Raw genomic sequence first — 26,562 nt, 5'->3', positions numbered from 1 at the left:
AGTTGTCTGCCTGGGTGCTTGTCATCCAGGACCCAGGATGGCACCAGCTCACTGACCTGCCTTATAAATGTTAATCTTTAATCAGAGTGACTGTGTGACGGTGACACACGCTGCACGTCGGTGAACAGACCAGTTAAAAAGTTGAGTCTTTATTTGTTTCTTTGATTGCTGTTAAAGTTTTTTAAACTCTGGTTTGTCTTTATTTTCAGGCTTTGGATCTAAAGCTCCATCCAAACTTTGCGGTTCTGTATCATTTCCCACAGATGCCTTAAGGTGATGAAATCCACCCTTCAGGTTTTTAATACAGAACTGATTGATTGATAATCATTTTAAACTGTCAGGAACAAGTCTGAATGTAATGGTGGGTTGTAGACTTCAGTGTGCAGCTTAACCTCTTGACAACCTGGACATATATATATATATATATATATATATATATATATATAGGATAAGGAGGATAAGACATTTTTTTTCCAAATCATTGGGCTGTAAACTGTATTTTTTTTGTTTTTTGTTTTTAGTTTTTTTTTTTTTGCACTGAGACTCTTTTAGCTTCAGATTGCAGCATTTCTTCTGTTGACTGTTAGAGACACAGTTTGGAAAAATATAAAACTAATGAAAATGTATTTTCCAATAATATACACATCCTCATATTTATTACAGGATCAATTCAGCAAGATACCAAAACCACAAGAAATTTGATATCAACACAGGTGATACTTTCATAAGAAATCCTACACTAAAAAAAAAAAAAAAAAAACTTGGTCAGTGGACATAAAAAAAAAACCTATGTAAAATATTTCCACCCAAGTAAAATGCATTAACATAGCCAGAAACAATTTTGCTCAGTGACCTATGAGTAAATTTGTTTGGTCAGCTTGATGAATTTGCGTTACTGTTACCTAATTACCATGGTTCAGGCCATCTAGATATGAAAAGGTAAATGTAGACCTAAAGGTAAATTTGTTGGGTTAACATGATGAATTTGTGTTACTGTTACTCAATTACCATGATTGAGGCCAACTAGATTTGTAAGGGTAAATTTAACAAAAATAAAAGTAAGTCCCTTCAGCTTCTCCTTTGTTTGTGCTCGGGGTCATCACAGCAAATCTACATGTTGAATTGGCACAGGTTTTACAGCAGATGCCCTTCTGGACACAACTCCACATTACATGTAGAAATGCGGCAACAGTGGGGTATGAACCAGAAACCTTTTGTACTGAAACCACTTGGCCACCACCCCTGCCCTGTAAGCAGTTACAACTGCTTTTAAAATAGTACAGTTAGATGTCAACTAAACTTTGCTGTGTTGGATCAGCACAATTTATGCAGATCCACCTTGGATTTGCTGTGGTGACCCCGAGCGCAAACAAATGAGCAGCCAAACGGACGTACTGTTTTTTTTTTTTTTGTTACATTTACCCTGATGAGTCTAGTTGGCCGGACCCGTGGTAATTAAGTAAAGGTAATGCAAATTCATCATGTTGACCCAACAAATTTACATTTCGGTCACTCAGCAAAATAGATTCTGGCTACGTTAACACATTTTACTTGGGTGGAAATACTTTCCAAAGTTTTATTATGTTCACTGAGCAAGTTAAGGGCCCTGTCCCACTGGGGAGAGGATTAATTGCGCATGAATTGAGTACACAAATTGCGGGCGTTCGTTGTCGTCTGCACCAAAAATGGCCAAAAATGACAAATGTCCCAGTATGAATTACGGATATATTAATAATATATAGCAAATATATGATGAACAATCACGGTTATATAACGCATGTAGTGAGGAAACTGATCCGACACATTGAGATTATCACGGCAGTATTATGGGTGTATTATGAATGCATCGCGCACGTGTTGCGCATGCACGGCATCTGCATTGCGGCCATAAAATAAGCGCACTCGGGCCATCAGCATCACTATTCACACCAACAATACAGGCTCTGGAGCATTTGCTGGACTTGCACAAGTTGATCACAGAGTCAATGTTCATTTTGTCATGTGAGGGTTAACTGTTCATGAGTTTGGGGAGCGGGAGGGGGGAAGCCGCTCATTATGTGAGATGGTGTTTTTCTTTTTATTTTTTGAGTGAGTTGTGGCTAAACAGCAACTCTTCCTTTTGTTGGTGTTAAATAAAAGTCCTGGATTGCAGCAGCTATGTCTTTGTGAATCTACACAGCCGGACCGGCACTGACTGGCAGGTATGTCGCTTTCTGTCACATATAGTACTTTGGGTTTACGTGACGTGTTTGTTATGCATTCACAGATTGTCCGCAAATCAGCTGCAAAGCAGATGTAATAAAAACGCTTTATTCGTGGCCAGTTTGTATGCATTTGCTACAACTTATTTTAGTTTGTGATGTGGACATGATGGGCACGATATATATCTGTTTTACACACTGTCCCAGTCCGCTGCCAAGCTGCAAATCCCCGTCAGTTGCGGATATACAGAGCATAGAGTGAGTATGTATTGTGTATGAATTGAGTATGTATGGAGTATGTAAGACGGATGTTATTCGCATCAAGATTTTTGAACAGCTCAAAAATCCTGGCTGCAGACACGCGTGCCTCTGCGGATGATCACGGGCGTGTTCAGATGACGGCCGACTCATACAGGCATGTTACACGGATATTGTGGATGTTTGGCGAATATCGGCCAATTTTGTGCGCAGTCCATACGCAAATCCTCCTAAACGCCAGTGGGACAGGACCCTAAATTTTAAGTTGCTGCATGTTATGTTAAAACTACTTGAATTGAATGCGCTCACTCATAGAACTTGATTTTATATTGTGGAAGCTACATGTTAGACTTACGTTCATGTAACATAAAAATCAACAACACCCATGTTTTTTTTTTAGTGTATTTTAGGGTCTTTATGAAATAATTTGTTTTCTTAAAAGTTGAGCGGGTAGATGAGCGGGCGTGCCAATATGTGGACCTGGGTTTGAATTCTGCTTATGCTCCCTGTTTATCCACTTTACCTACTTTGTCTCAGTCCACCCAGCTGTAAAATGGGTAACACCCTCGGCTGGGGAAGTAGCCTGCATCGGACTCAGGTCGTGTCCCTCATTTTACAGAATCTGGAGATAAGTTTAAAGTTTCCAGTCCACCTAACCTGCATGCCTTTGGATGTGGGAGGAAGCCAGAGCACGCGGAGGGAACTGATACAAATACTGGGAGAACATGAAAACTCCACACAGAAAGGCCACGGGTGGGAATCAATCCCAGGACACTGTTGCTGCCAGACAACAGTGCTAAGTTAACCACTAATCCACCGTGTTGCTGTATTCTTTTGCACAGATACATAACATACATAACATATAAATTATCTGCAATATATACTGTGAAACAAAAAAATAGTTGAAATGAAAATGTAGAACGCTGATAATACATCATCATCAGCCCACTGCGCTGTGACTGTTGGAGAGTCACTGGAGATGCGAATTTGTGACCAAATACACAAAAAAACAACAAATTTTCAGTTGGTATCTCACTGAAATGACTGTGTGCTGCTATTATCTTGCTGTTATGTGAAAAGAGGCTGTGGAAATACCCCAGACTGTAGAACAGATAAAAAGTACCGTGAATAATAATCAACACTCTGGTATGTGGTCTTATAAGAGCTGCTGTTTCTGACAGGAAGAGATGATAAATATCTGTGATTTAGAACAGGATCAGGACTCTTGTGGAAATTGTGGAAGAGGCTGTAGCTGAACGGAGCTTTTAGCTGACAAAACCTGAACATTCATTTCATGAAGTATTTCTTCAGTATTTCTGAATTTTACGAAGTTCATGTTTGTGCCTTTGTGTTTAGTTTCCAGAGCGACTCTTTGGGGGACGGGGCTGCATTGGTCAAGAGTACATCTGATATCGATGCCAGACTTCTGGCTGCTCTTCCCAAAGGTTTGCTTTTCTTCTCAAGAAAGAATAATGAAAATTTTATCAGTTATTTTTCAAAATTCTGCAAACTTAAAACATATACTGTGTTTAAATGTACAGTTTCTGAGTTGAAGAAATACTTTGAGGAGCCTGAGACGAAGGATTTGGGAATGAACAGGTATAATGTGATTAATAATTTGCCCTTTAGTGTTCACAAACCCTTGTTGGGGTAAAGTCTGACTGTGTGCCGCCCATCAGGAAGGAGAGAATCACACGGCGACTGGAGGGTATTGAAGGTGATGTTCCACCGGCGCTGATGCCCAGCGGTTTGGTCGCCAACAGGATGCTGGAGGAGGATCCGCCACGTTACACCAGAGCCTCGGACTCCTGCGAGCCGTGTGTGATGGGTGAGAATCGTGCAAAAAGTCAGCCATTTTTTGTGATGTTCCCCCATCTTGAAGAATCTTTTTAAAGGTGTTGACAACATTTACCTCTTGCTGAACTCTAGTTACTGTCAGGTACCTTTATTTCTGTGATTTATTTATTTCTCTCATTTTGTGACATCACCAGAAAAAGTCACATGGCATCTTGTCACTGAAATCCAATAATTTTCCAGTCAAGGTGAATTTTGTTTCTATTGGCAGCAGGGCCGGGCAATATGACCAGAACCTCACATCGCAGTAATGATGTATATCACCATGTATTGGTGAAAAAAATGATGCAAATTATTAGTTAACAGGGTTTTAAAAAGGAATAGTTTGGACCATGTAGCATGCTTAGTCATCATGTTACAGGGTAACATATGTCACATGTCATAGAATCCAATGGACGTTGACCTTGTTTGACCTTTACTTTGGAGACCAAACATTCAACACAATAAAAACTAATCCATTTATTAATCCTATTAGCTCAACCAATAATTCGCATCACTTTTTACATTGGAGGAACTTTAACTTTTGACCCCTGTACAAACTGAAATTGACCTTTGTCACCATTTTTGCTGTTTTTACCCCATAACTCCAGAACATTCAGTCACAGATAGTCCAAACTATACCTTTTTGGAATCTTTACAATCAGACAAATAATGTGGTATAGCTTTCAAGATGATTTGAGCATTTTTATTTTTGACCCCTGCGTAAATCTTCAATTGACCCCTACCTGGCTGCCTATTGAAAATTCAAGTGGCCAGTCGGTTTTTTCAAAAGAGTAATGTCTAAGGAGTATTTGTGCCAACTTTGGTGCTTGTATCACCATTTGCATGATTGTTTCAGTTATCTGCTGCACTATATGAAGGAACATAATTATGATCGTGCTGAAGAAGATTAATTTTGTAACTTAATGTAAATTGTTAAAAAAGAAATTAAAAAGGCCTTCACTTTTAAAATTTGCTAACCCTAACCATCACTGTGCCCCAAAAGTATTGAATTATTCACATAGCCGTGATTCCCGACATCATAAATATTCAGTATCTGGCTGTGATTCAGAACAGCATCTTGAGCACTGTTGAGTTATCAAATATGAAGAATTTTAGAGTGTGACTTACAGTGAAAAGTAGAGCAAAGGCTGCGCACACTAAATTGTTTTAGTGCCTATGTGGGAATTTCTGAGGGGTCTGTCTGTCTGTCGTGCAGAAAATCTGACTTCAGGCAATTTAATGAAATGTCAGAAAGTCAGTATAGAACAGCAAATAGTCAAAACTGTCTACTGCACCTGTAGGCATTATGCTGAAAATATAACATCGGCTGTAATTTCTGGGTTTTGTTCCGGGTCTGACAAGGTTCTGTGATGGTTCTGTTGTGGCTTTACAGTCGGCGCAAGTCCCCAGAACATGCACCATAACCAGTTCCTTGGGGTACACCTTCTGCACAGAAGGTCAAGAAGCAGATGAAAACAAATATTGTTGTTTTGTTTACACATACAAGTTACTGAGGCACAAAATCGATAATTAGGCATAATATTACTAATTTATTAAATTATTTTTACAGTGAGGAGCTGCAGTCGAGAGGAGATGGGGGCAACCCAGAAGCAGGTATCATCTCCAGACAGGTCATCCAAGGACAGAGGAGGTGTCGTCAGTGGTCGTACAGAACCTGTGCTGGTCTACATCGATCCAGTGACCATATCAACCTCCTCCACGGTCACATCTAGTCCTGCAGAACCCACTAGCCTCAGTTCCAAGGCTGAACGTATCGCACGTTATAAAGCAGAGCGCCGCCGCCAACTGTCCGAGCGTTACGGGATTCTCCTGGACCAGGAAGCTGACACTGACTACACACCACGTTACCGTTACCGTCGTGACCCAGATGCCCCCGATAAACAAATTCCCACTAGGCGACATACGACGGACCGACTGGGTCTAGAAGAATCTGGACGGGAGCACAGAGTTCCATACCGCTCCGGAGTAGGCAGGGTGTCCATGAGGACTCAACCAGACGCTGCCCATGTTTCTACCACTAGTCCTGCTCATGTAACTCAAGTTCCTCCCCAGATGCAAGAAAGACCCAACAGATTCTCAGAACAAGAAAGGACGATGAACATGGAGAACCACAGGCGCGGGTGGGCTCATGAGCGCTCTGTCAATTCTAGAACCAGAACCCAAGAGCTCCCGCCATCCCAACTACAATGGGAACCACACCAAAAGGAGGCCAACCAGCAGGAGCCAAGCCCCACCTCCACCAGGGACTGCAACCTTGCAGTGGTGCCCGGTTCCCCTCGCAGTACCCATCGGACCTCTCTTCCCTCCACTCGCTATGGCATCTCGCCTGGAGATTTATTCATTGAGCAGCAGGCCCACAGCATCCTCAACAGGCAGGGGTGAGAGTGCTCGCAAAACACACCAAAACCATATTTATTTATCAAGAACTTCTTTGTAAAGAAAGGAAAGGTGCACGATGAAGCTGTTCACCAAGAGGCAAACATCCAGATATAAACACAAAAATAAAAGCCGCCTGTCTTATGACGGCCAAAGGCTTTTCGCACGTTACGAAAAGTCATGAAAAATGGTCAAATGTATGAGCAGACCACAGTGAGTTCAGGCAGCCAACTGGAGATTCTGCTCAGACACGTGACAAACTCAACATCACACGAATCACATCAGTGTGGAGTTGATCGTCACCGTCACCTAACTCACATCACCACAACACTTTTGTTTTTGCTCCCATTTTTCATGAGCTGTCAGAAACCGTCTTAGGGAAGCTGATCTGCTGCTTGACCTGACTGCACTTTGTTGTTGTAACCAACTTGAGTGGGCAAATGATCACATGTGATGGCGTCTGGCTGCTGACCAACTTCATGCAAAGTTGGTCAGCCCCCCCCCCCCCCAATTAAAGCAAGACTGCACATTTCAGAGTGGCCTTTTATTGTGGCCAGCCAGAGGCACACCTGTGCAATAATCATGCTGTCTAATCAACATCTTGATATGTCACACCTGTGAGGTGGGATGGATGATCTCAGCAAAGGAGAAGTGCTCACTAACACAGACTGAGACAGATTTGTGCACAATATTTGGGAGAAATAGGTCTTTTGTGTTCATAGAAAATGTTGTAGATCTTTGAGTTCATGAAAAATGGGAGCAAAAACAAGTGTTGTGTTTATAGTTAATATCTGTTTATATTACGTAACCTCAGTAACTGGGTAACTTGACCACATGATTATACATCAGCAGGACACGGTTTGTTCTTGACTAAGCTACATGCTAACTAGCCAAGCTCACATGGAGATCCATTATAATGAAAATGAAAAACCCTGATTACATATTAACTTGAGTAATATCTGATATTATCTTACACTGAACCACAACCTAATTCAGTTTAAAAGTGGAGTAATTTATACCTTGGTAGAGAAAAACATACAATGTGAGCTAATAAGGCACAAATTATTTCTGATGTTTGCTTCTGTGGTTTTCAAAAGTGAGTTACTATAAGACATCTTGGGACCAGCTGTTGACTTGGATTCTTGAGTCAAAATGAATAAATGTTAAACTTGACAGAAACAAAACAAGCACAGAATTATTTCTTATTTTGAGAGAAGTATGAAACAATGGAGGATTTTTTTCTTATTGACATACAATCACCAAGGGGGTGATGTCATAAAGTACAGGGCGGGCAGACACCACACACAGCTTCAGAGGCCCAACGGTCCTTTTTAACTTCTGCTGTTCAGTGAAAATGTAGATGGAGCAACAAATGCACAAAGATCATAGAAATATATCCTAGTTTGTAAATGGTACCGAGCGTTGGCTGAGAGGAGCCGCAGTCTCACCCGAAGACAACCAGTCAGGCTCAGACTGACTACTACAAATACTACAAATACTACAGATACGAGCTGTGTCACAAAAGTCCTCTAGAAAATAGAGACGCTTGTTAGAGACAGTGTCAGATACACCAATTCCAATGAAGTTGGAATGTTGTGTAAAATGTAAATAAAAACAGAATATAATGATTTGCAAATCCTCTTCAACCTATATTCAATTGAATACACCACAAAGACAAGATATTTAATGTTCAAACTGATAAACTTTATTGTTTTTGTGCAAATATTTGCTCAGTTTGAAATGGATGCCTGCAACACGTTTCAAAAAAGTTGGGACAGTGGCAACAAAAGACTGGGAAAGTTAATGAATGCTCAAAGAACACCTGTTTGGAACATTCTACAGGTGAACAGGTTAACTGGAAACAGGTGAGTGTCATGATTGGGTATAAAAGGAGCATCCCCAAAAGGCTCAGCCATTCCTAAGCAAAGACGGGGCGAGGATCACCACTTTGTGAACAACTACATGAAAAAAATAGTCCAACAGTTTAAGAACAATGTTTCTCAACATTCAATTGCATCATCTACAGTCCATAATATAATCAGAAGATTCAGACAATCTGGAGAACTTCTACACGTAAGCAACAAGGCCAAAAACCAACATTGAATGCCCGTGACCTTTGATCCCTCAGGCGACACCGCATTAAAAACCAACATCATTGTGTAAAGGATCTTACCGCGTGGACTCAGGAACACTTCAGAAAACCATTGTCAGTTAACACAGTTCGTCACTACATCTACAAGTGCAAGTTAAAACTCTACCATGCAAAGCAAAAGCCAAACATAAACAACATCCAGAAACACCACCGCCTTCTCTGGACCCGAGCTCATTTGAAATGGACAGACGCAAAGTGGAAAAGTGTGCTGTGGTCTGATGAGTCCACATTTAAAATTGTTTCTGGAAATCATGGATGTCGTGTCCTCTGGACAAAAGAGGGAAAAGACCGTCCAGATTGTTACCAGCGCAAAGTTCAAAAGCCAGCATCTGTGATGGTATGGGGGTGTGTTAGTGCCCATGGCATGGACAACTTACACATCTGTGATGGCACCATCAATGCTGAAAGGTACATCCAGGTTTTGGAGCAGCACATGCTGCCATCCAAGCAACGTCTTTTTCAGGGACGTCCCTGCTTATTTGAGCAAGACAATGCCAAGCCACATTCTGCACGTGTTCCAGCAGCGTGGCTTCATAGTAAAAGAGTGCTGGTACTAGATTGGCCTGCCTGCAGTCCAGACCTGTCGCCCATTGAAAATGTGTGACGCATTATGAAGCACAAAATACGACAACGGAGACCCCGGACTGTTGAACAACTGAAGTCGTACATCAAGCAAGAATGGGAAAGAATTCCACCTACAAAGCTTCAACAATTAGTGTCCTCAGCAGTGTTGGGGAAAGTAACTTTGGAAAGTTACTTCATTAGTTAGTCTATACAGTTATATTTTACAGTTACTTCTTACATTTACTTCATTAGCAGCTGCGGACACCTTGTCGGCAGCTGCTGAATGTAATTAATAAAGTTACTCATAATCTAATTTGGTTATTTTTAAGATTTAGTACTCAGAAAAGTAACTATTAGTTACTTTGCTGATTAGTTACTTTTCTGATTGCTCAATTTTACGAGTAACCAAGTTAGATTACCCGTTACCTTATTAGTTACATTACTTATTAGTTGCACGTTTTCTGCAGATTCTAATAAAGTAATTGCATAAAGTTGCTAATGAAGTAACTGCATAAAGCACCTGTATAAAGCAACTAAAAAAGTAACTAAAAAAGTAACTTGTCAAAGTTACTTTCCACAACACTGGTCCTCAGTTCCCAAACGCTTATTGAGTGTTGTTAGAAGGAAAGGTGATGTAACACAGTGGGAAACATACCACTGTCCCAGCTTTTTAGAAACGTGCTGCAGGCATCCATTTCAAAATGAGCAAATATTTGCACAAAAACAATAACGTTTATTATCTTGTCTTTGTGGTGGATTCAATTGAATATAGGTTGAAGAGGATTTGAAAATCATTATATTCTGTTTTTATTTACATTTTATACAATGTCCCAACTTCATTGGAATTGGGGTTGTAGAAACTCTTTGACCAGCTTCAAAGACTCTCTTCGTATTTTGTGAGACAATCAATTCCAAAGGAAACTTAGTCCAGGTTATTTTTTTACACATTTGACAGGTGAAGGTGGATTTGAATACAAACAAAGACAATCCACCCGTGGTGTTGGAGGAAGTGTCTGGGAAAAGAAGGTGGACTCACAGAGCGCACAGATATTACTTAACGCTTCATCTGGATCCAAAATATGTTCTGAATAACATTCAAAATAAAATCCCTTGTTTTCCAGGACAATATCCATCTGTTCAATGAATTCCATCAGGATCCACTCACAACATTTTGATATAATCTTTTGTATGTGTCAAACATTCTTTTGGATCTCAGTTCCAAAATATTCTGGATCACCTCAAAAATTGAATCACTTATTCTCCTGAACATTATCTCTCCACTCATCCAATTTCATTGAAATCTGTTCATTTCCTTGAAAGTTATCCTGTTAAAAGACAAACAGATGAATGCTAGTGCAAACATTAGCTGCTATGGAAGGTCATCGTGCTCCTTAAGAATAACTTGACCTTCAAAGACCCTGCAGCGAGATCCAAACAGCTCAGTTCCAGGAACCCGGAGCAGCTGACCTACTTTATGTAACATCAGTCACACGAGCCGGACAGCGTTCCGTAAACACACAGAGGACTTTGTGAAACAAGCTGGTTTTTTTCTTTCTATAATCAGAGTCATGTTGAAGCGTCTGTGTGGACTCGGGTTCACCAGCAGACGAGTGGTGTCAGTGAACATGACATGAGTCAGCTCCGGGCCTCGACCCCGAGGGTCACAGACGCGGTGCCTCAGTTCCTGTTCACAGCTTTGAGATGATATTTGACTCTGTGTCATTAACTCTGCCGGTGTTACTGCACACGTCTCACATTTCTTGAGATGTTGCGTGATTGAAAAGTCTTACCGACTGAAGACAGAAATGGATCATCAACAACAGAAGTGGTTTTGTCTGGGTGTGTTCTTGGACCAGATGGTGGACTAAACACGCTCCACTGGTGGTCTGAAGGTTCTCCAGCTGAACTCTGAGCTCTATCTTTGAGTGAAACTCACAAACCTCAGTGATCATTAGAGAAATGTTTGTTTTCCAAAGTGTGACTGGTTCTACTGGGTTCCAGGAGCTTGTGTTTAATGGACTGTGCTTTGTTTACAGAAAGTATAAGAACTATCAATCAATCAATCAACTTTTTTCTTATATAGCGCCAAATCACAACAAACAGTTGCCCCAAGGCGCTCCACACTGCAAGGCAAGGCCATACAATAATTATGAAAAACCCCAACGGTCAAAACGACCCCCTATGAGCAAGCACTTGGCCACAGTGGGAAGGAAAAACTCCCTTTCAACAGGAAGAAACCTCCAGCAGAACCAGGCTCAGGGAGGGGCAGTCTTCTGCTGAGACTGGTTGGGGCTGAGGGAAAGAACCAGGAAAAAGAGATCGATCACTAATGATTAAATGCAGAGTGATGCATACAGAGCAAAAAGAGAAAGAAACAGTGCATCATGGGAACCCCCCCACAGTCTAGGAGTCAATCCGTCTGGATTCTTCAGTGGCAAACTCCAGTTCCTGAGAACAGGGCTGTCAATAATATACGAGTAATGTTGTTAAATTTCAATTTATTTTCATTTATATAGCACCAAATCACTACGAAGTTGCCTCAAGGCGCTTCACAAAAGTAAGGTCTAACCTTACTAACCCCCAGAGCAAGAACACAGGAGACAGTGGGAAGATGATTTGAGGAAGAAACCTCAAGCAGACTAGACTGAAAGGGGTGACCCTCTGCTTGGGCCATGATACAGACACACTATCAGTGCTGGGCACTGTTCAGCTAATCTGATAACCTTTAATCATCGAAGCGAATGTTTTTGTTAATGGATTAGCTTTTCAGACAAGTTTTAAACCCATCATCAGACCAATTATCTTCTGATAAATTTAGTTCTGATAACTTTTAGAGCACTAAGATTTTTTTTAAATAGCTAGTAATTTAAAAACATTCATAATTTCTTTTGCTCCTGTCTGCTATGTATTTTGCAGCAGTGAGATAACTAAGAGGAGCTGAGCTAATATTTTGAAGTAAACATGTAGAACTGATCAAGAACAAACTGTTCAAAACATCTCTTGCTGAAATATGTTAAAATACTGAGGACGACACAGAGAAATGTGTCAGTTTCCTGTGAAAAACCCTGATAATACATGATCCCACCAAACACTATAAAAAACACCTTTTCACCTGCTTTCCCATGAAACTTAAAAAGACATAATAACAATTGATCATTTCAAAGGGGCACTAATGGCAAATGATTTACATATTTTCATGTCTGAGAAAAATGTGGGATTAAATGGGTTCATGATGTGAAGTGATAAGGAGGTGACTGGTACTAAGATCCACTGGGTCACCAGGAACTTTTTCAAGGCATCATTCAGGAAGAAACCAATGGTCTATAAGAGAAATGAGACCTGAACATGTATCATGGAACCAGTTTGTAACAGTTTATTACGAGATTGTAAAATTCTAATATCAAAAAGAAACAAAAAAACCAGACACTTGCATTTATGTGTTGACATGAAATGTGATAACTGGAATATAGAAATGACTGTTTATCTGTTTCTACTGATAAACTTATATCTTATTTAATCTGGGATTGTGCACATATTCAAATTAAGGTCTGGTGGGCAGACTTTGATAAACTATTCACCAGTGATAACCAAGTACAGCCTTCTAGTTATTTTACAGATATATTTACCACTTAGCTTCAAACATTTAGCACTTTTTAAACGTTTCTCGCTGCTCAGCTGTCAGTCAGTCAGTCTGTCAGTCAGTCTGTCAGTCAGTCAGTCAGTCAATCTGTCTGTCAGTCAGTCAGTCAGTCAGTCAGTCAGTCAGTCAGTCAGTCAGTCAGTCAGTCTGTCTGTCTGTCTGTCTGTCCTGCTCCAGCAAAACAGACTTCAGCTGCTGCTCACCTTCTAGCCAATCAGAGGCCAAAAGGGCAGAACCCAGAGACGAAAAGGGTGGAAACTTCCCCTATCATACTATGTTTTGCAAATTCCCTAACCAGATAGAGGTGTGATGTCATCACACGTGCACTTAGGCGCTGTCTAGCGGGACCTTGAGAATTTCTTTCTTTTTTTTATACAAATGAAAAAAATGACATTTTAAAAAAGCACATTTATTTGTAAACACCAACACATGTTACATTGATTCACTTGTGTTTGTTTTTACATAGAATGAATGAATCAACCAATCAGTATGAGTGGAGGCTTAGTTACCCATAATCCCCCCTGGGCATCTGTGTGTTAATGTTCAAATCTTCAGACTTAGTGCATTATTTTAAAATCAAATCAAATCAAATCAATTTTATTTATATAGCACCAAATCACAACAAACAGTTGCCCCAAGGCGCTTTATACGTATTGTAAGGCAAAAGCCATACAATAATTACAGAAAAACCCCAACGGTCAAAACGACCCCCTGTGAGCAAGCACTTGGCGACAGTGGGAAGGAAAAACTCCCTTTTAACAGGAAGAAACCTCCAGCAAAATGAACAGATATGTGTTATACGAGGTCTCTTAGATAATAAACCGACCCTTTTATTTTTTTTTTAACTATATGGAATTGAATGACGTGTGATTACACCAATCATGCTTGAACCCTCGTGCGCATGCGTGAGTTTTTTCACGCGTGTCGGTGACGTCATTTCCCTGTAGGCAGGCCTTGAGTGAGATGTGGTCCCGCCCTCTCGGCTGAATTCCTTTGTTTCACACGCTGCTCGAGACGGCGCGCGTTGCTTTATCAAAATTTTTTCTGGACCTGTGAGGAATATTCGATTGGACACTATTCGAGAAATTAAGCTGGTTTTCTGTGAAAAGTTTAACGGCTGATGAGAGATTATGGGGTGTTTCTGTCGGTGTAAGGACTTCCCATGGAGCGGGACGTCCTGCAGCGCTTCCAGGCGCCGTCGTCGGCCTGTTTCGACCTGAAAACATCCTAATTTAAGGCTTAATTCACCCAGGACATCGTGAGAGAACAGAGAAGATTCAGAAGAGGCCGGCATGAGGAATTTATGCGGACATTCCACTGTTTAAGGACATTTTTTTAATGAAAGACGTACGCGCAAATTCGCCGAGTCGTTTCCGTGACGACTCGGCAAATCTGTGTGCGCCGCGACAGGAAAAACACCTCCGTGTTGAAAACCATTTGTAGAATTCAGGCGGCTTTTGATGGCTTTCAACAAGTGAGTGACTGAGAAATTGTTTAACAGCTTGGGCATGTTCCAACTTGCCCGTTAAGATTTCCAACGGAGGTGTTTTTCCTGCCGCGACCCCCCGCGGTCGGGTCCAGCCCGACATGCGACTCTGCCCGCACGTTCTTTCATTACAAAATGACCGTTAACAATGGAATGTCCGAATAAACTCCTCATGCCGACTTCTTCTGAAAGTTCTCTGTTCTCTGACGACTTACTGGGTCAACAGAGCCTGAAATGTGGAAGTTTTCAACTTGAAACGGGGAGACGCTGCCGCCTCGAAGCGCAGATCGCCGTCAGGCGCCGTGGACCGTCCTTAAAGCGACAGACTAAAATCTCTCATCAGCCGTTAAAATTTTTACTGAAAACCAGCTGAATTTATCGAATGGTGTCCACTCAGTTGTGCCTTACAGTTTTGAAAAAAATTTTATCAAACAAAGCAGCAGTCTCTGAGCCATTCCTAAACAATGAAAAAAATCGACGAGCGGGTGGACGACTCCTCACTCAAAGACTGCCCACAGGCGAATGATGTAACCGACAGGCGTGAAAAAACTCTCGCATGCTCACGAGGGTTCAAGCATGTCTGATGTAATCACACATGATTCAAATCCATATGGTTTTTGAAAAAAATAATAAGGTCGGATACTTTTCTAATAGACCTCGTATATCACTTTGTACATTTTAAGAGTTTACATTAATGTCGTTATTCTATCTGGAATAATTTTATTTTTAAAGCAAAACCATAATTCAAACCTGCTTTCCATTTCAAGACCTCTGCCTCATCGCTGGACCACTGTGTCCTGTCAGGGTAAATGACGCTTTCCTACAGCAGGGGGCGGAGCGCACAAAGACAGAAGCACTGCTCATTGGCTGTTTGGGTTTGTGATCGTTGTTGGTTCTGTTTGAAGCTTTGGTGGTGTTTAAACTCAAAATCAGCTTCTTAGTAGCTGAGAGTGTGTTTGAAACAAAATTGAAAGTTGTCAGTTAGCTGTAGCTTCCGATACGTTTCTTGGCAGTTTACTGTTAAGAAAAATAACTTTTTAGTTAGCTGATTACCAGTTGTCAAAGCTAACACACCACTGCACACTAGACAATACAAATATAGAGGAAATTTGGGAGTTCATTCACTCTGTTGATGTATCCCATAATCCCTTGCGTGCCAGAGAGTTGCTGCAGTCAAACAACATATAGAGAATCAACACAATGACAATTGTAAATAAATATTATACTACAAAAATGTAATTACCTCCGCCAAGGAGGTTATGTTTTCGGTTGCATTTGTTTGTTTGTCTGTCTGTTTGTCAGCAGGATAACTCAAAACGTTTTCAACGGATTTTGATGAAATTTTGTGGAGTAGTTGGTAATGACAAGAGGAACAAGTGATTAAATTTTAGTGGTGATCCGGATCACGATCCGGATCCAGGAATTTTTTAAAGGATTCTTCACCATTGCGGGATAGGGGGAATTTTGACATTCTAGTTTCTAACTCTACAAAAACAAGGCAGAAAGGCTTGAAAAAAAATTAAATGTTAAATCAAATGTTCTATCAAACAACAAAGTTTGGTGATGATCGGATCCGGATTCCGGATCTGGTGATCCAGAATATGCAAAAATATAGGGAAAATAGAAAATGTGTCAGTGTGAGGTGACAAATGAAGCTAGAGATGCACAACTAACACCAAATTGTAGCTGAATCTGTACTGATTCAGTAAGGTATCATCAGGTTTGATGTAGCTTCAAATGTTATGGAGCTAGATCCAGAAGAAAACTGCCATTACTGAAAAATCGTTTTTATACAATAACGTTTGAACTAATAAAGACATAAAAGTGATTCCAAGTTCTAGTGGTATGTTTTCACGGTCAGGGATGTCAAATATACAGGAAAGAAAAGTGTATGTATCATAGTTTCGGTTGTAACACTGAATTGTTGCATAGATCACTGTGCCAAGGAGGGAATCTCTTTAGGGTCAGTGACCCTATGGCCTTGGCAGAGGTTTGCACTCTCTGAGTGCTTCTAGGTTTTTATGCTTTTCATCACATTAATAAGAGACTGCTGCATGATACCCTGAAAACTTGCTAAAACAATTATAACAAATAATCCGTGTCTGCTACATTTAATCTGCGTGGAATTTAATAAACGCAAACGGATTTCAGACATATTATATATATTAGTCTGGAACAAAGAGGACAAACAGTGTTGTAAAGAACAATAATAAAGACGTTACAGAGCAAACTTCACTTTCCCCCAGAACGACATGATCAGGAAGCGATTGTAGCTCACAGCAGCTCCCACTGAAAATAACGGAGAGACAGACTGTGATTCTCACATGTTTACATAAAACAAACACAATAACAACGTCTATAAACCCAGAGAATATATTCACAAGAGTTTTAGGCACAATATAAAAATAGTTTTATGTTGTGATGTTAATGGTGTTGTCTGTGTGCAGCGGTTAAAGTGCAGCGTGATCAGAGCGTCTCAATGCAGATCTCAGTGTTACTGAGATCTCACAGCACAGCGACGTCTCTGAGGTTTTACAGGATTTGAAACATCAATAGGGCGAATAGCTGGTGCACAGGACAGGAGGCTAGTTGGGGGGTCGATGTTGTTATGTTTTGTTATTTAGTTTTAGTCTAGCTTTTGTTCACTAAATATCCAAAGATTTTAGTCAACTCAACTGACGTGATTTAGTTGATTAATTTTTTCAACATTTTATGATATGTGTCCACTAAAACAAGACTAAAGCAAAATAAGAATAAGAATGAACTTTACTAATCCTGAAGGAAATTATTTTTTCTAAATTCTGACGAAGATCCCCATCACACATGACAACAATGAGCAGGAATCAAGCAGAATCAGCCAGAATGGGAAAAAACCCAAACCTCGAGGCGCAGTCAGGAGGGACAGACAGTCGGACAGCCGTGGAGGACTGTTGGATGACCATGTGGAATATGGGCGGATCCAGTCGTGCACACCCGCACGACCGCAGCCGAAACGTTGTTGGACAACAGTAAGGAAACACAGACTGCTGTCAGACTGCATCAGAATCATAAATAAAGTGCTCAGATTGCCTGACGGATGCACCCGAGTGCTGTGCCTCACTCACTGATTCACTTGTCCACTCTCTCCCTCACGTGCACTGACCTCTGAGCAGGACATTGTGCCACCAGGATGGACATGTGTGTCTCACACATGACAGATTTCAGTACCAACATAACACGGCAATGGTGATGTATTAAGCACATGGAGTGCAGGGAGGGGCTGCACGCCGTGCTGTCTGGTCGGATCATCAGCGCGCTGTGGGACAACACCTGTGAGGAAAACACCCTGCCATTTTGCACGTTCTCCCACTTAGAAATCATGGAGGGGTCTGAAATTTTCATCTTAGGTGCATGTCCACTGTGAGAGACGTAATCTAAAAAAAAAAAAAAATCCAGAAATCACAAAGTATGATTTTTTAATAATTTATTTGTATGTAACTGCTGCAAATAAGTATTTGAACACCTGCCAATCAGCAGAAATTCTGGCCCTCAAAGACCTGTTAGTCCGCCTCTAAAAAGTCCACCTCCACTCCACTTATTATTCCAAATTAGAAGCACCTATTTGAGGTCGTTAGCTGCATAAAGACACCTGTCCACCCCACACAATCAGTAAGACTCCAACTATTAACATGGCTAAGACCAAAGAGCTGTCCAAAGACACCAGAGACAAAATTGTAGATCTCCACAAGGCTGGAAAGGGCTACGGGGCAACTGCCAAGCAGGTTGCTGAAAAAAGATCAACTGTTGGAGCAATTATTAGAAAATGGAAGAAGCTAAACATGACTATTAATCTCCCTCAGACTGGGGTTCCTTGCAAGATCCCACCTCGTGGTGTGTCAATGATCCTAAGAAAGGTGAGGAATCAGCCCAGAACTGCACGGGAGGAGCTGGTCAATGACCTGAAGAGAGCTGGCACCACTGTTTCCAAGGTTACTGTGGGTAATACACTAAGACATCATGGGTTAACATCATGCATGGCACGGAATGTTCCCCTGCTTAAATCAGCACACGTCCAGGCCCATCTTAAGTTTGCCATTTGGATGATCCAGAGGAGTCATGGGAGAAAGTTATGTGGTTAGATGAGACCAAAATAGAACTTTTTGGTCTTAATTCCACTCGCCGTGTTTGGAGAAAGAAGAATGCTGAGTACCATCCCAAAAACACCGTCCCTACTGTGAAGCATGGGGGTGGAAGCATCATACTTTGGGGGTGTTTTTCTGCACATGGGACAGGACGACTGCACTGTATTAAGGAGAGGATGACCGGGGTCATGTATTGGGAGATTTTGGGGAACAACCTCCTTCCCTCAGAGCATTGAAGATGGGTCGTGGATGGGTCTTCCAACATGACAATGACCCGAAGCACACAGCCAGGATAACCAAGGAGTGGCTCCGTAAGAAGCATATCAAGGTCCTGGAGTGGCCTAGCCAGTCTCCAGACCTAAACCCAATAGAAAATCTTTGGAGGGAGCTCAAACTCTGTGTTTCTCAGTGACGGCCCAGTAACCTGGCTGATCTAGAGAAGATCTGTGTGGAGGAGTGGAGCAAAATCCCTGCTGCAGTGTGTGAAAACCTGGTGAAAAACTACAGGAAACGTTTGACCTCTGTAATTGCAAACAAAGGCTACTGTACCAAATATTAACATTGATTTTCACAGGTGTTCAAATACTTATTTGCAGCAGTAACATACAAATAAATTATTAAAAAATCATACATTGAGATTTCTGGATTTTTTTTTTTTTTAGATTATGTCTCTCACAGTGGACATGTGCCTAAGATGAAAATTTCAGACCCCTGCAAATGAGAGAACTTGTATTTTGGCCCTGTTGGATGAGGCATTTTTGAGCCGATGTTGTCAGAACATGGCGCAGCCAGGGAGAGAGGGACTTCACCACAGGCTGCAGCGCCTGGCCGGTGTCTGCCCTGAGCTGTGACACGCACCTGGGGCTGTACTGAAGGTGAGTTCACATGTTTATTTATGGTGTCATGGGCTGGCGAAACAGTTCCACCATCATTCCTCTGACAGAGTTGTATGGTGAACATGTCTGTGTATTACGGGGTGACATCCCACTCAGCTGCCTTGCGGGCATCGCGACAAGCCTCTGACACACACGATGCATTGACCTGCAGTGAGAGATGGTGCTTTCGGTTTGATTGTGCAATGTCCACGTCCACTTCACATGATGGATGCATGCCACATACATGTTGCATAACAACATTTCCTTTACGCTCCCTGAACAGGATCCAGTGGAGGTGCACAAACGTGGCACAAGTGGGACGTACCAGCAGGATCTGACGTACCCGATCCGTCTCGGGGTTCCCCCGACTGCCGTCGGACTGTTCCAAATGCTGTTATGACGCTGTATGAATATGGAGATTGCAGTGGGATTGCGCCCAGACTGCACATAGACTGTCGTTCGATGGGTGTCCCACCTGGACTGCGCCACGAGTGTGATGCACATGTGCAAAACATTTGAGGCAGCTGTGCAAATGGGCCTGTGCATGTAGACTGCTGTCTGACGTTTCCAGACCGCACCTGGACACTTTTCAAATGCAGGTCGATTCGTCAGTTGGATGCCATTTGGACTCATTTGTGCTGTGTGTGACGGGGATCTAAAACTGATTTGAAATATGACGTCAAAATTAACGTGGTGAGCAGAGTCCGTATTGTAAACACGTACAGGTTTTGTTCCAACCTTAAAATTATCATTCATGATCTGTTTCGAACCAAAATAAATACCAGCTACTAAGGTTCCTTGTAAAGCTGTTATATAACAACAGGGTACGTATCCTCTGGGCTCGGCCTCTTGCAACACATCCCACCATCCAGGCAATGGACTGTGTGGACCGCTTCCAACAGGGAAACGGTACAGGAACATAAGAACTTGGACCACAAGACTGAGGACAGTTTTTCCCCAGAGCTCTTGAAATCCGTCTCACCACTGTGCACAGTCTCTCTCTCTCTCTCTCACACACACACACACACACACACACACACACACACACACACACACACACACACACACACACACACACACACACACACACACACACACACACACACACACACACACACACGTCATTTCCTACAGTCACGCCCCCCCCACGCAGGGGCTCTTGGTGCTGCACTTTACTTTTTGCCAGCGCCCAATGCTTAATTTGTTGCATTTGCATTTACATTTTATACATACATCCTCTGTACATACGAGGTCTGTCCATAAAGTATCGTACCTTTTTATTTATTTTTTTTAAACTATATGGATTTGATTCATATATTTTCACGTCAGACAAGCTTGAACCCTTGTGCGCATACGTGAGTTTTTCCACGCCTGACGGTGACGTCATTCGCCTGTGAGCACGCCTTGGGAAGGAGTGGTCCCGTCCCGTCGTCGGATTTTCATTGTCTGGAAATGGCGGAATAATTTGGGTTTTTTTTCCATCAGAATTTTTTCAGAAGCTGTTAGAGACTGGCACCTGGAAATCATTCAAAAAATTTATCTGGCTTTCGGTGAAAATTTTACGGGCTTCACAGAGAATAAGGTCTGGTAGTACAGCTTTAAGGACCTCTTTAAGGACGCTCAGCGCGCCGCGCTCCGAGCTGCGACGACACGGCACAAGCCACCGGATCATTTCTGAGCTGATGGCTCAATTTCACTGATACTTACTGGACTGGTAAGCATTGAAAGCCGAGATAGACATGTCCAAACTTGTCCTCTGACACGCCGAAACGGAGGTGTTCCTTTGTCTCGCTTCCAAAGTGAATCGGTCGTGACACGCGAAGCCTCCGCGCAGCTTTCCATGACAAAATCTCTTGTTAAAAGTGAAATCTGCCGGAAAATGGCTGATGTCCAGCTCTTGTGACAACCAGAGAAAGAGCACACGACGGTCTTGTATCCACAGAGCTATCAGCTCAGAAATGGTCCGGTGGCTTGTGCCGTGTCGTCGCAGCTCGGAGCGCGGTGTGCTGAGCGTCCTTAAAGGGGTCCTTAAAGCTGTACTACCAGACCTTATTCTCTGTGAAGCCCGTAAAATTTTCACCGAAAGCCAGATAAATTTTTCGAATGGTTTCCTGGTGCCAGTCTCTAACAGCTTCTGAAAAAATTCTGATGGAAAAAAACCCCAAATTATTCCGCCATTTCCAGACAATGAAAATCCGACGACGGGGCGGGACCACTCCTTCCCAAGGCGTGCTCACAGGCGAATGACGTCACCGTCAGGCGTGGAAAAACTCACGCATGCGCACGAGGGTTCAAGCTTGTCTGACGTGAAAACATATGAATCAAATCCATATAGTTAAAAAAAAAATAAAAAGGTACGATACTTCATGGACAGACCTCGTATTGTTTGCCGAGAGCTTCCGAAAGGAATTTTGTTATGTGTTGGAATAATGACAATGAAGAACTCTATCTATCTATCTATCTATCTATCTATCTATCTATCTATCTATCTATCTATCTATCTATCTATCTATCTATCTATCTATCTATCTATCTATCTATCTATCTATCTATCTATCTATCTATCTATCTATCTATCTATCTATCTATCTATCTATCTATCTATCTATCTATCTATCTATCAAATATAACCCTATACTTTATCGTTATTGCCACATGCTATGCTAGGCACATCTTGTAGCCTAGCTAGAGTTAGCAAACTGTTTCCAATATTTTCTCTTTACATGTTAGAACTGTCTCCCAAACATTTATGAACTTAATGTCTAAGATCAACATTTAGAAGGTATCAGACTGTGTTACTTATCAGAGGAGACCAAATCCAACCGTGGAAGTTGGACAATATTTTGCTGCTCTGGTTGACTTCACTAGCTGGTAAAATCTCTCCACCATTCAAAGATGTACATAATGTTCAGTTGAAGACAGGAAGTGACCTCACTCACAAGTATTTAAATTTTTTATTATAGAAGTAAGTTGTTTTTCTGTTTATTATTATTATTTTTTAAGTGAGGCTCACGTTTCTTGGTACAAAGACATTAGAGGCACAGTTGTTTGGACCATGACTCAAATTGTGGATTGTAATTCTGTAGCGTGTTGTAAGTGTGTCCTAATGAAGAGTGTTTAATAGATTGTGCTAACTACCCCCCCCCCCCCCCCCCCTGTCCATTAAGAATCCGAGTAAGAGAGCGATTGTCCAGGGATGAAACTGTCCAGAAGCCACCTGAGTGGAGTCCAGACAGACACCAGACCAACAGACGGCATTCTCAGCGTGCCACGCCTCAGTACAGCACCCCGCAATCACAAGCCATCCAGCAAAGGACTCCTCCCCAGCCCCAGTCCAGTTCAGGGCACCACGCTGCCAAAGGCCCAAAGGAGTCTTTTCCTCCAGCGCCTGACTCCCATCATTCTGGCCCTGCTGTGGACTCCCACATATATATGGCTTTGTCTTCTCCATTAGCTGCCACCAAATTAACTGCTCCTCCAGAAGCAAAACCATGGAGGAGAGTGAGTGCTGATCAAATCTGTGTTGCCCAAAGGGAACCAAGACTGGAGACCAGACAGGCCCTGAAGGAAGAGGTTCATACTGAAGGTCTGCTCAAAAGCAGGAAAGCTGTTTTGCCTTCAGAGATTCGTCGGAGAGAGAAAAGTGTGGATGATATTCACCGGGGCCACCATGAAGATGAGTCCCAGACTAAGAACACAGAGGGGAGGAGGGTGTGCAGAGACGAGGAAGACTGGGATAAGCACAGACCAGGAAAGAGGGGCAGGGAGAGGTCGAGCGACAGGCTTAGAGAAAGGGCCAAAGAGCGTCTTTCCAGTCATGAGAATGAAGATGAGAGAGCGTTTAGGTCCATGCAGCCTTTCAGTTCATCTCAACTGAAGCAAAACCTTACAGAGCCTGTGTTCCTACAAGACCCCCACCGACACCGGCAACAGGCCACAATGCAACAGCCTGAAATCCACCAAACACACCGTGGTTCACAAATTCAAAGTGAAGACTATGAAAGGCAGGAGGGGTGTGACCATTCAAGGGAACCCCAAGATCTCCAAAGACCACAACCTCCAGCTCAGCACCAAGAACCCAACAAAAAATCTCAAGTGCTCCAATTACAAGAAGAACAAACACAGAGTCAACATGAAGATCCATCAGAACTCCAGAGGTTTGATTCACGCGTCTACCTGCAGAAGGAGTCTTCTTTACCTCAGGCCAAACACAGGAGCACAGACCAGAGCGGGGGGCCCAAACTCAAGATACGAACCCGCTCCATGTCAGACATAGGTGTAAGCCAACGTGCGGCCATCTACCGTAGTATGGAGAGAGCAGCTGCCAGCAGAGAGACGGCATCAAGGGATGGAGGGACGGCTAACGGAGAGGTCGGAACTCTGGACACCCGAGTGTCAGTGGCCCAGCTACGTCACTCGTACCTGGAGAACGCCAACCGGAAGCCCGAGTTGTAGGTGCACAGGCGTGAGCTGTGTCCTGTCTATTACTGCCCAACTCCGCTCTACCAGCCAATTAAAATAATGCACGAAAAGCACATTTTTAGATCATTCTTTGATTTATACTGCAGCATTCACAATTTCTTTTTCACACTTAACTTACTTATGCAACTTGGAATAAATTCTGGCTGTGCAAATTCTTTTTTTAGTTATCATCTACTGCTGCATGATGCGACTGGCTGTTGGGTCACTTTGCACCTTGGTTGTGTTTTGCACAGTCGGTGCCATCAAGGCTTCAGTTGCATGTTCTAACTGGAGTGAAGTTTGTTTAAAAAACCTTAAGCAACATCACAACAAACCAGTCTCACGTGTGCTGTCCCTGTTTGTTGTCTTCGTCAATCTCTCTCCAAATTGGCACATCAACTCATAAGTGAAACCACTAAAGTAGATCTGTCAGCTTTGGAGGTCGATCCAGCTAGTGGCAGCGATCGGGACAGGGGCGCTCGGAGGCCTCGACGCTACATCAATCCCGGGGAAACCCGAATGTCGGAGAGGTTTAGGACTCAGCCCATCACCTCCGCAGAACGGCTGGAGTCAGATAGGTACAGGAAGGAGCTCATCACAATCACTTTATTTACGTTTATAGACCAAAGTCGCATCGGATTTCAGAGTGGTTGAAGCAAAATGTGATCTTTGACTTTTGCTAATATCCTTTGGTGTCAAAGAATTCAAAGAAATGCAGTCTAAACACTAATGGTTATTCATATTTCTCTTTACTCAGGTCTTGTCGAAGTCCTCCACTAAAAGAGACTGAAGGTATGTTTTGTCTTTTGGGAAGTGTAGAATATTAATTATCTTCTATTACTCAATTTATGTTTGCTATATTTTTCTTCACAACATAATGGATAAGTGCAGAATAATAGTAGTGCTATGTGACTAAAAAGATTAATCCAGGTTTTGAGTATATTTCTTATTGTTACATGGGAAACAAGGTACCAGTAGATTCAGTAGATTCTCACAAATCCAACAAGACCAAGCATTCATGATATGCACACTTCTTAAGGCTATGAAATTGGGCTATTAGTAAAAAAAAAGTAGAAAAGGGGGTGTTCACAATAATAGTAGCATCTGCTGTTGACGCTAAAAACTCAAAACTATTATGTTCAAACTGCTTTTTTAACAATCCTGTGAATCACTAAACTAATATTTAGTTGTATAACCACAATTTTTCATGATTTCTTCACATCTGCGAGGCATTAATTTTGTTGGTTTGGAACCAAGATTTTGCTGGTTTACTAGTGTGCTTGGGGTCATTGTCTTGTTGAAACACCCATTTCAAGGACATGTCCTCTTCAGCATAAGGCAACATGACCTCTTCAAGTATTTTGACATATCCAAACTGATCCATGATACCTGGTATGCGATATATAGGCCCAACACCATAGTAGGAGAAACATGCCCATATCATGATGCTTGCACCACCATGCTTCACTGTCTTCACTGTGAACTGTGGCTTGAATTCAGAGTTTGGGGGTCGTCTCACAAACTGTCTGTGGCCCTTGGACCCAAAAAGAACAATTTTACTCTCATCAGTCCACAAAATATTCCTCCATTTCTCTTTAGGCCAGTTGATGTGTTCTTTGGCAAATTGTAACCTCTTCTGCATATGTCTTTTATTTAGCAGAGGGACTTTGCGGGGGATTCTTGCAAATAAATTAGCTTCACACAGGCGTCTTCTAACTGTCACAGCACTTACAGGTAACTCCAGACTGTCTTTGATCATCCTGGAGCTGATCAATGGGTGAGCCTTTGCCATTCTGGTTATTCTTCTGTCCATTTTGATGGTTGTTTTTCGTTTTCTTCCACGCGTCTCTGTTTTTTTTGTCCATTTTAAAGCATTGGAGATCATTGTAGATGAACAGCCTATAATTTTTTGCACCTGCGTATAAGTTTTCCCCTCTCCAATCAACTTTTTAATCAAACTACACTGTTCTTCTGAACAATGTCTTGAACGTCCCATTTTCCTCAGGCTTTCAAAGAGAAAAGCATGTTCAACAGGTGCTGGCTTCATCCTTAAATAGGGGACACCTGATTCACACCTGTTTGTTCCACAAAATTGACGAACTCACTGACTGAATGCTACACTACTTTATTGTGAACACCCCCTTTTCTACTTTTTTTTTTTTAGTAATAGCCCAATTTCATAGCCTTAAGAGTGTGCATATCATGAATGCTTGGTCTTGTTGGATTTGTGAGAATCTATTGAATCTACTGGTACCTTATTTCCCATGTAACAATAAGAAATATACTCAAAACCTGAATTAATCTTATTAGTCACATAACACTACTATTATTCTGAACACTACTGTATACAGCATTTACTCAGAGTCGATGGAACGTACAGTCACACTATGTTGGAAATCACTTTGATACATCAACATCTGCACATCTGTTGGAGCTGGATCTGTGTTTCCAGGATGATCCAGTTTCCAGTCATTTTAGTCATGTGAGGACGTCCACACAGTTTGTGGAATCAAGTGCTTGTTATTGTCTTTTGGTTTTTTAGACCCACAGAGGACACGGACTCACACTTTT

At 42.0% G+C, this 26,562-nt stretch overlaps 1 protein-coding gene across 9 annotated transcripts in view; it reads left to right on the top strand.

Moving 5' to 3' along the window:
• LOC117521482 (supervillin-like) overlaps positions 1 to 26,562 on the top strand; it is a 207,587-nt gene that overhangs the window by 21,574 nt on the left and 159,451 nt on the right. For 8 of the 9 annotated variants that reach the window (XM_034182785.1, XM_034182786.1, XM_034182782.1 and 5 more), the window contains exons 2-9: positions 210 to 273; positions 3,816 to 3,904; positions 4,001 to 4,058; positions 4,139 to 4,287; positions 5,866 to 6,694; positions 22,698 to 23,981; positions 24,399 to 24,569; positions 24,749 to 24,783. In XM_034182785.1, the coding sequence (XP_034038676.1) occupies positions 210 to 273; positions 3,816 to 3,904; positions 4,001 to 4,058; positions 4,139 to 4,287; positions 5,866 to 6,694; positions 22,698 to 23,981; positions 24,399 to 24,569; positions 24,749 to 24,783 (2,679 nt within the window). The remainder of the gene's footprint in view (positions 1 to 209; positions 274 to 3,815; positions 3,905 to 4,000; positions 4,059 to 4,138; positions 4,288 to 5,865; positions 6,695 to 22,697; positions 23,982 to 24,398; positions 24,570 to 24,748; positions 24,784 to 26,562) is intronic. The other variant, XM_034182789.1, reaches the window with a different exon arrangement.

The sequence above is a fragment of the Thalassophryne amazonica genome, chromosome 12 (genome assembly GCF_902500255.1).
Source record: "Thalassophryne amazonica chromosome 12, fThaAma1.1, whole genome shotgun sequence".
NCBI lineage: Eukaryota > Metazoa > Chordata > Actinopteri > Batrachoidiformes > Batrachoididae > Thalassophryne > Thalassophryne amazonica.
The sequence above is the reverse complement of the archived record's forward strand: the minus strand, read 5'-3'. Positions and strand labels throughout refer to the sequence as shown.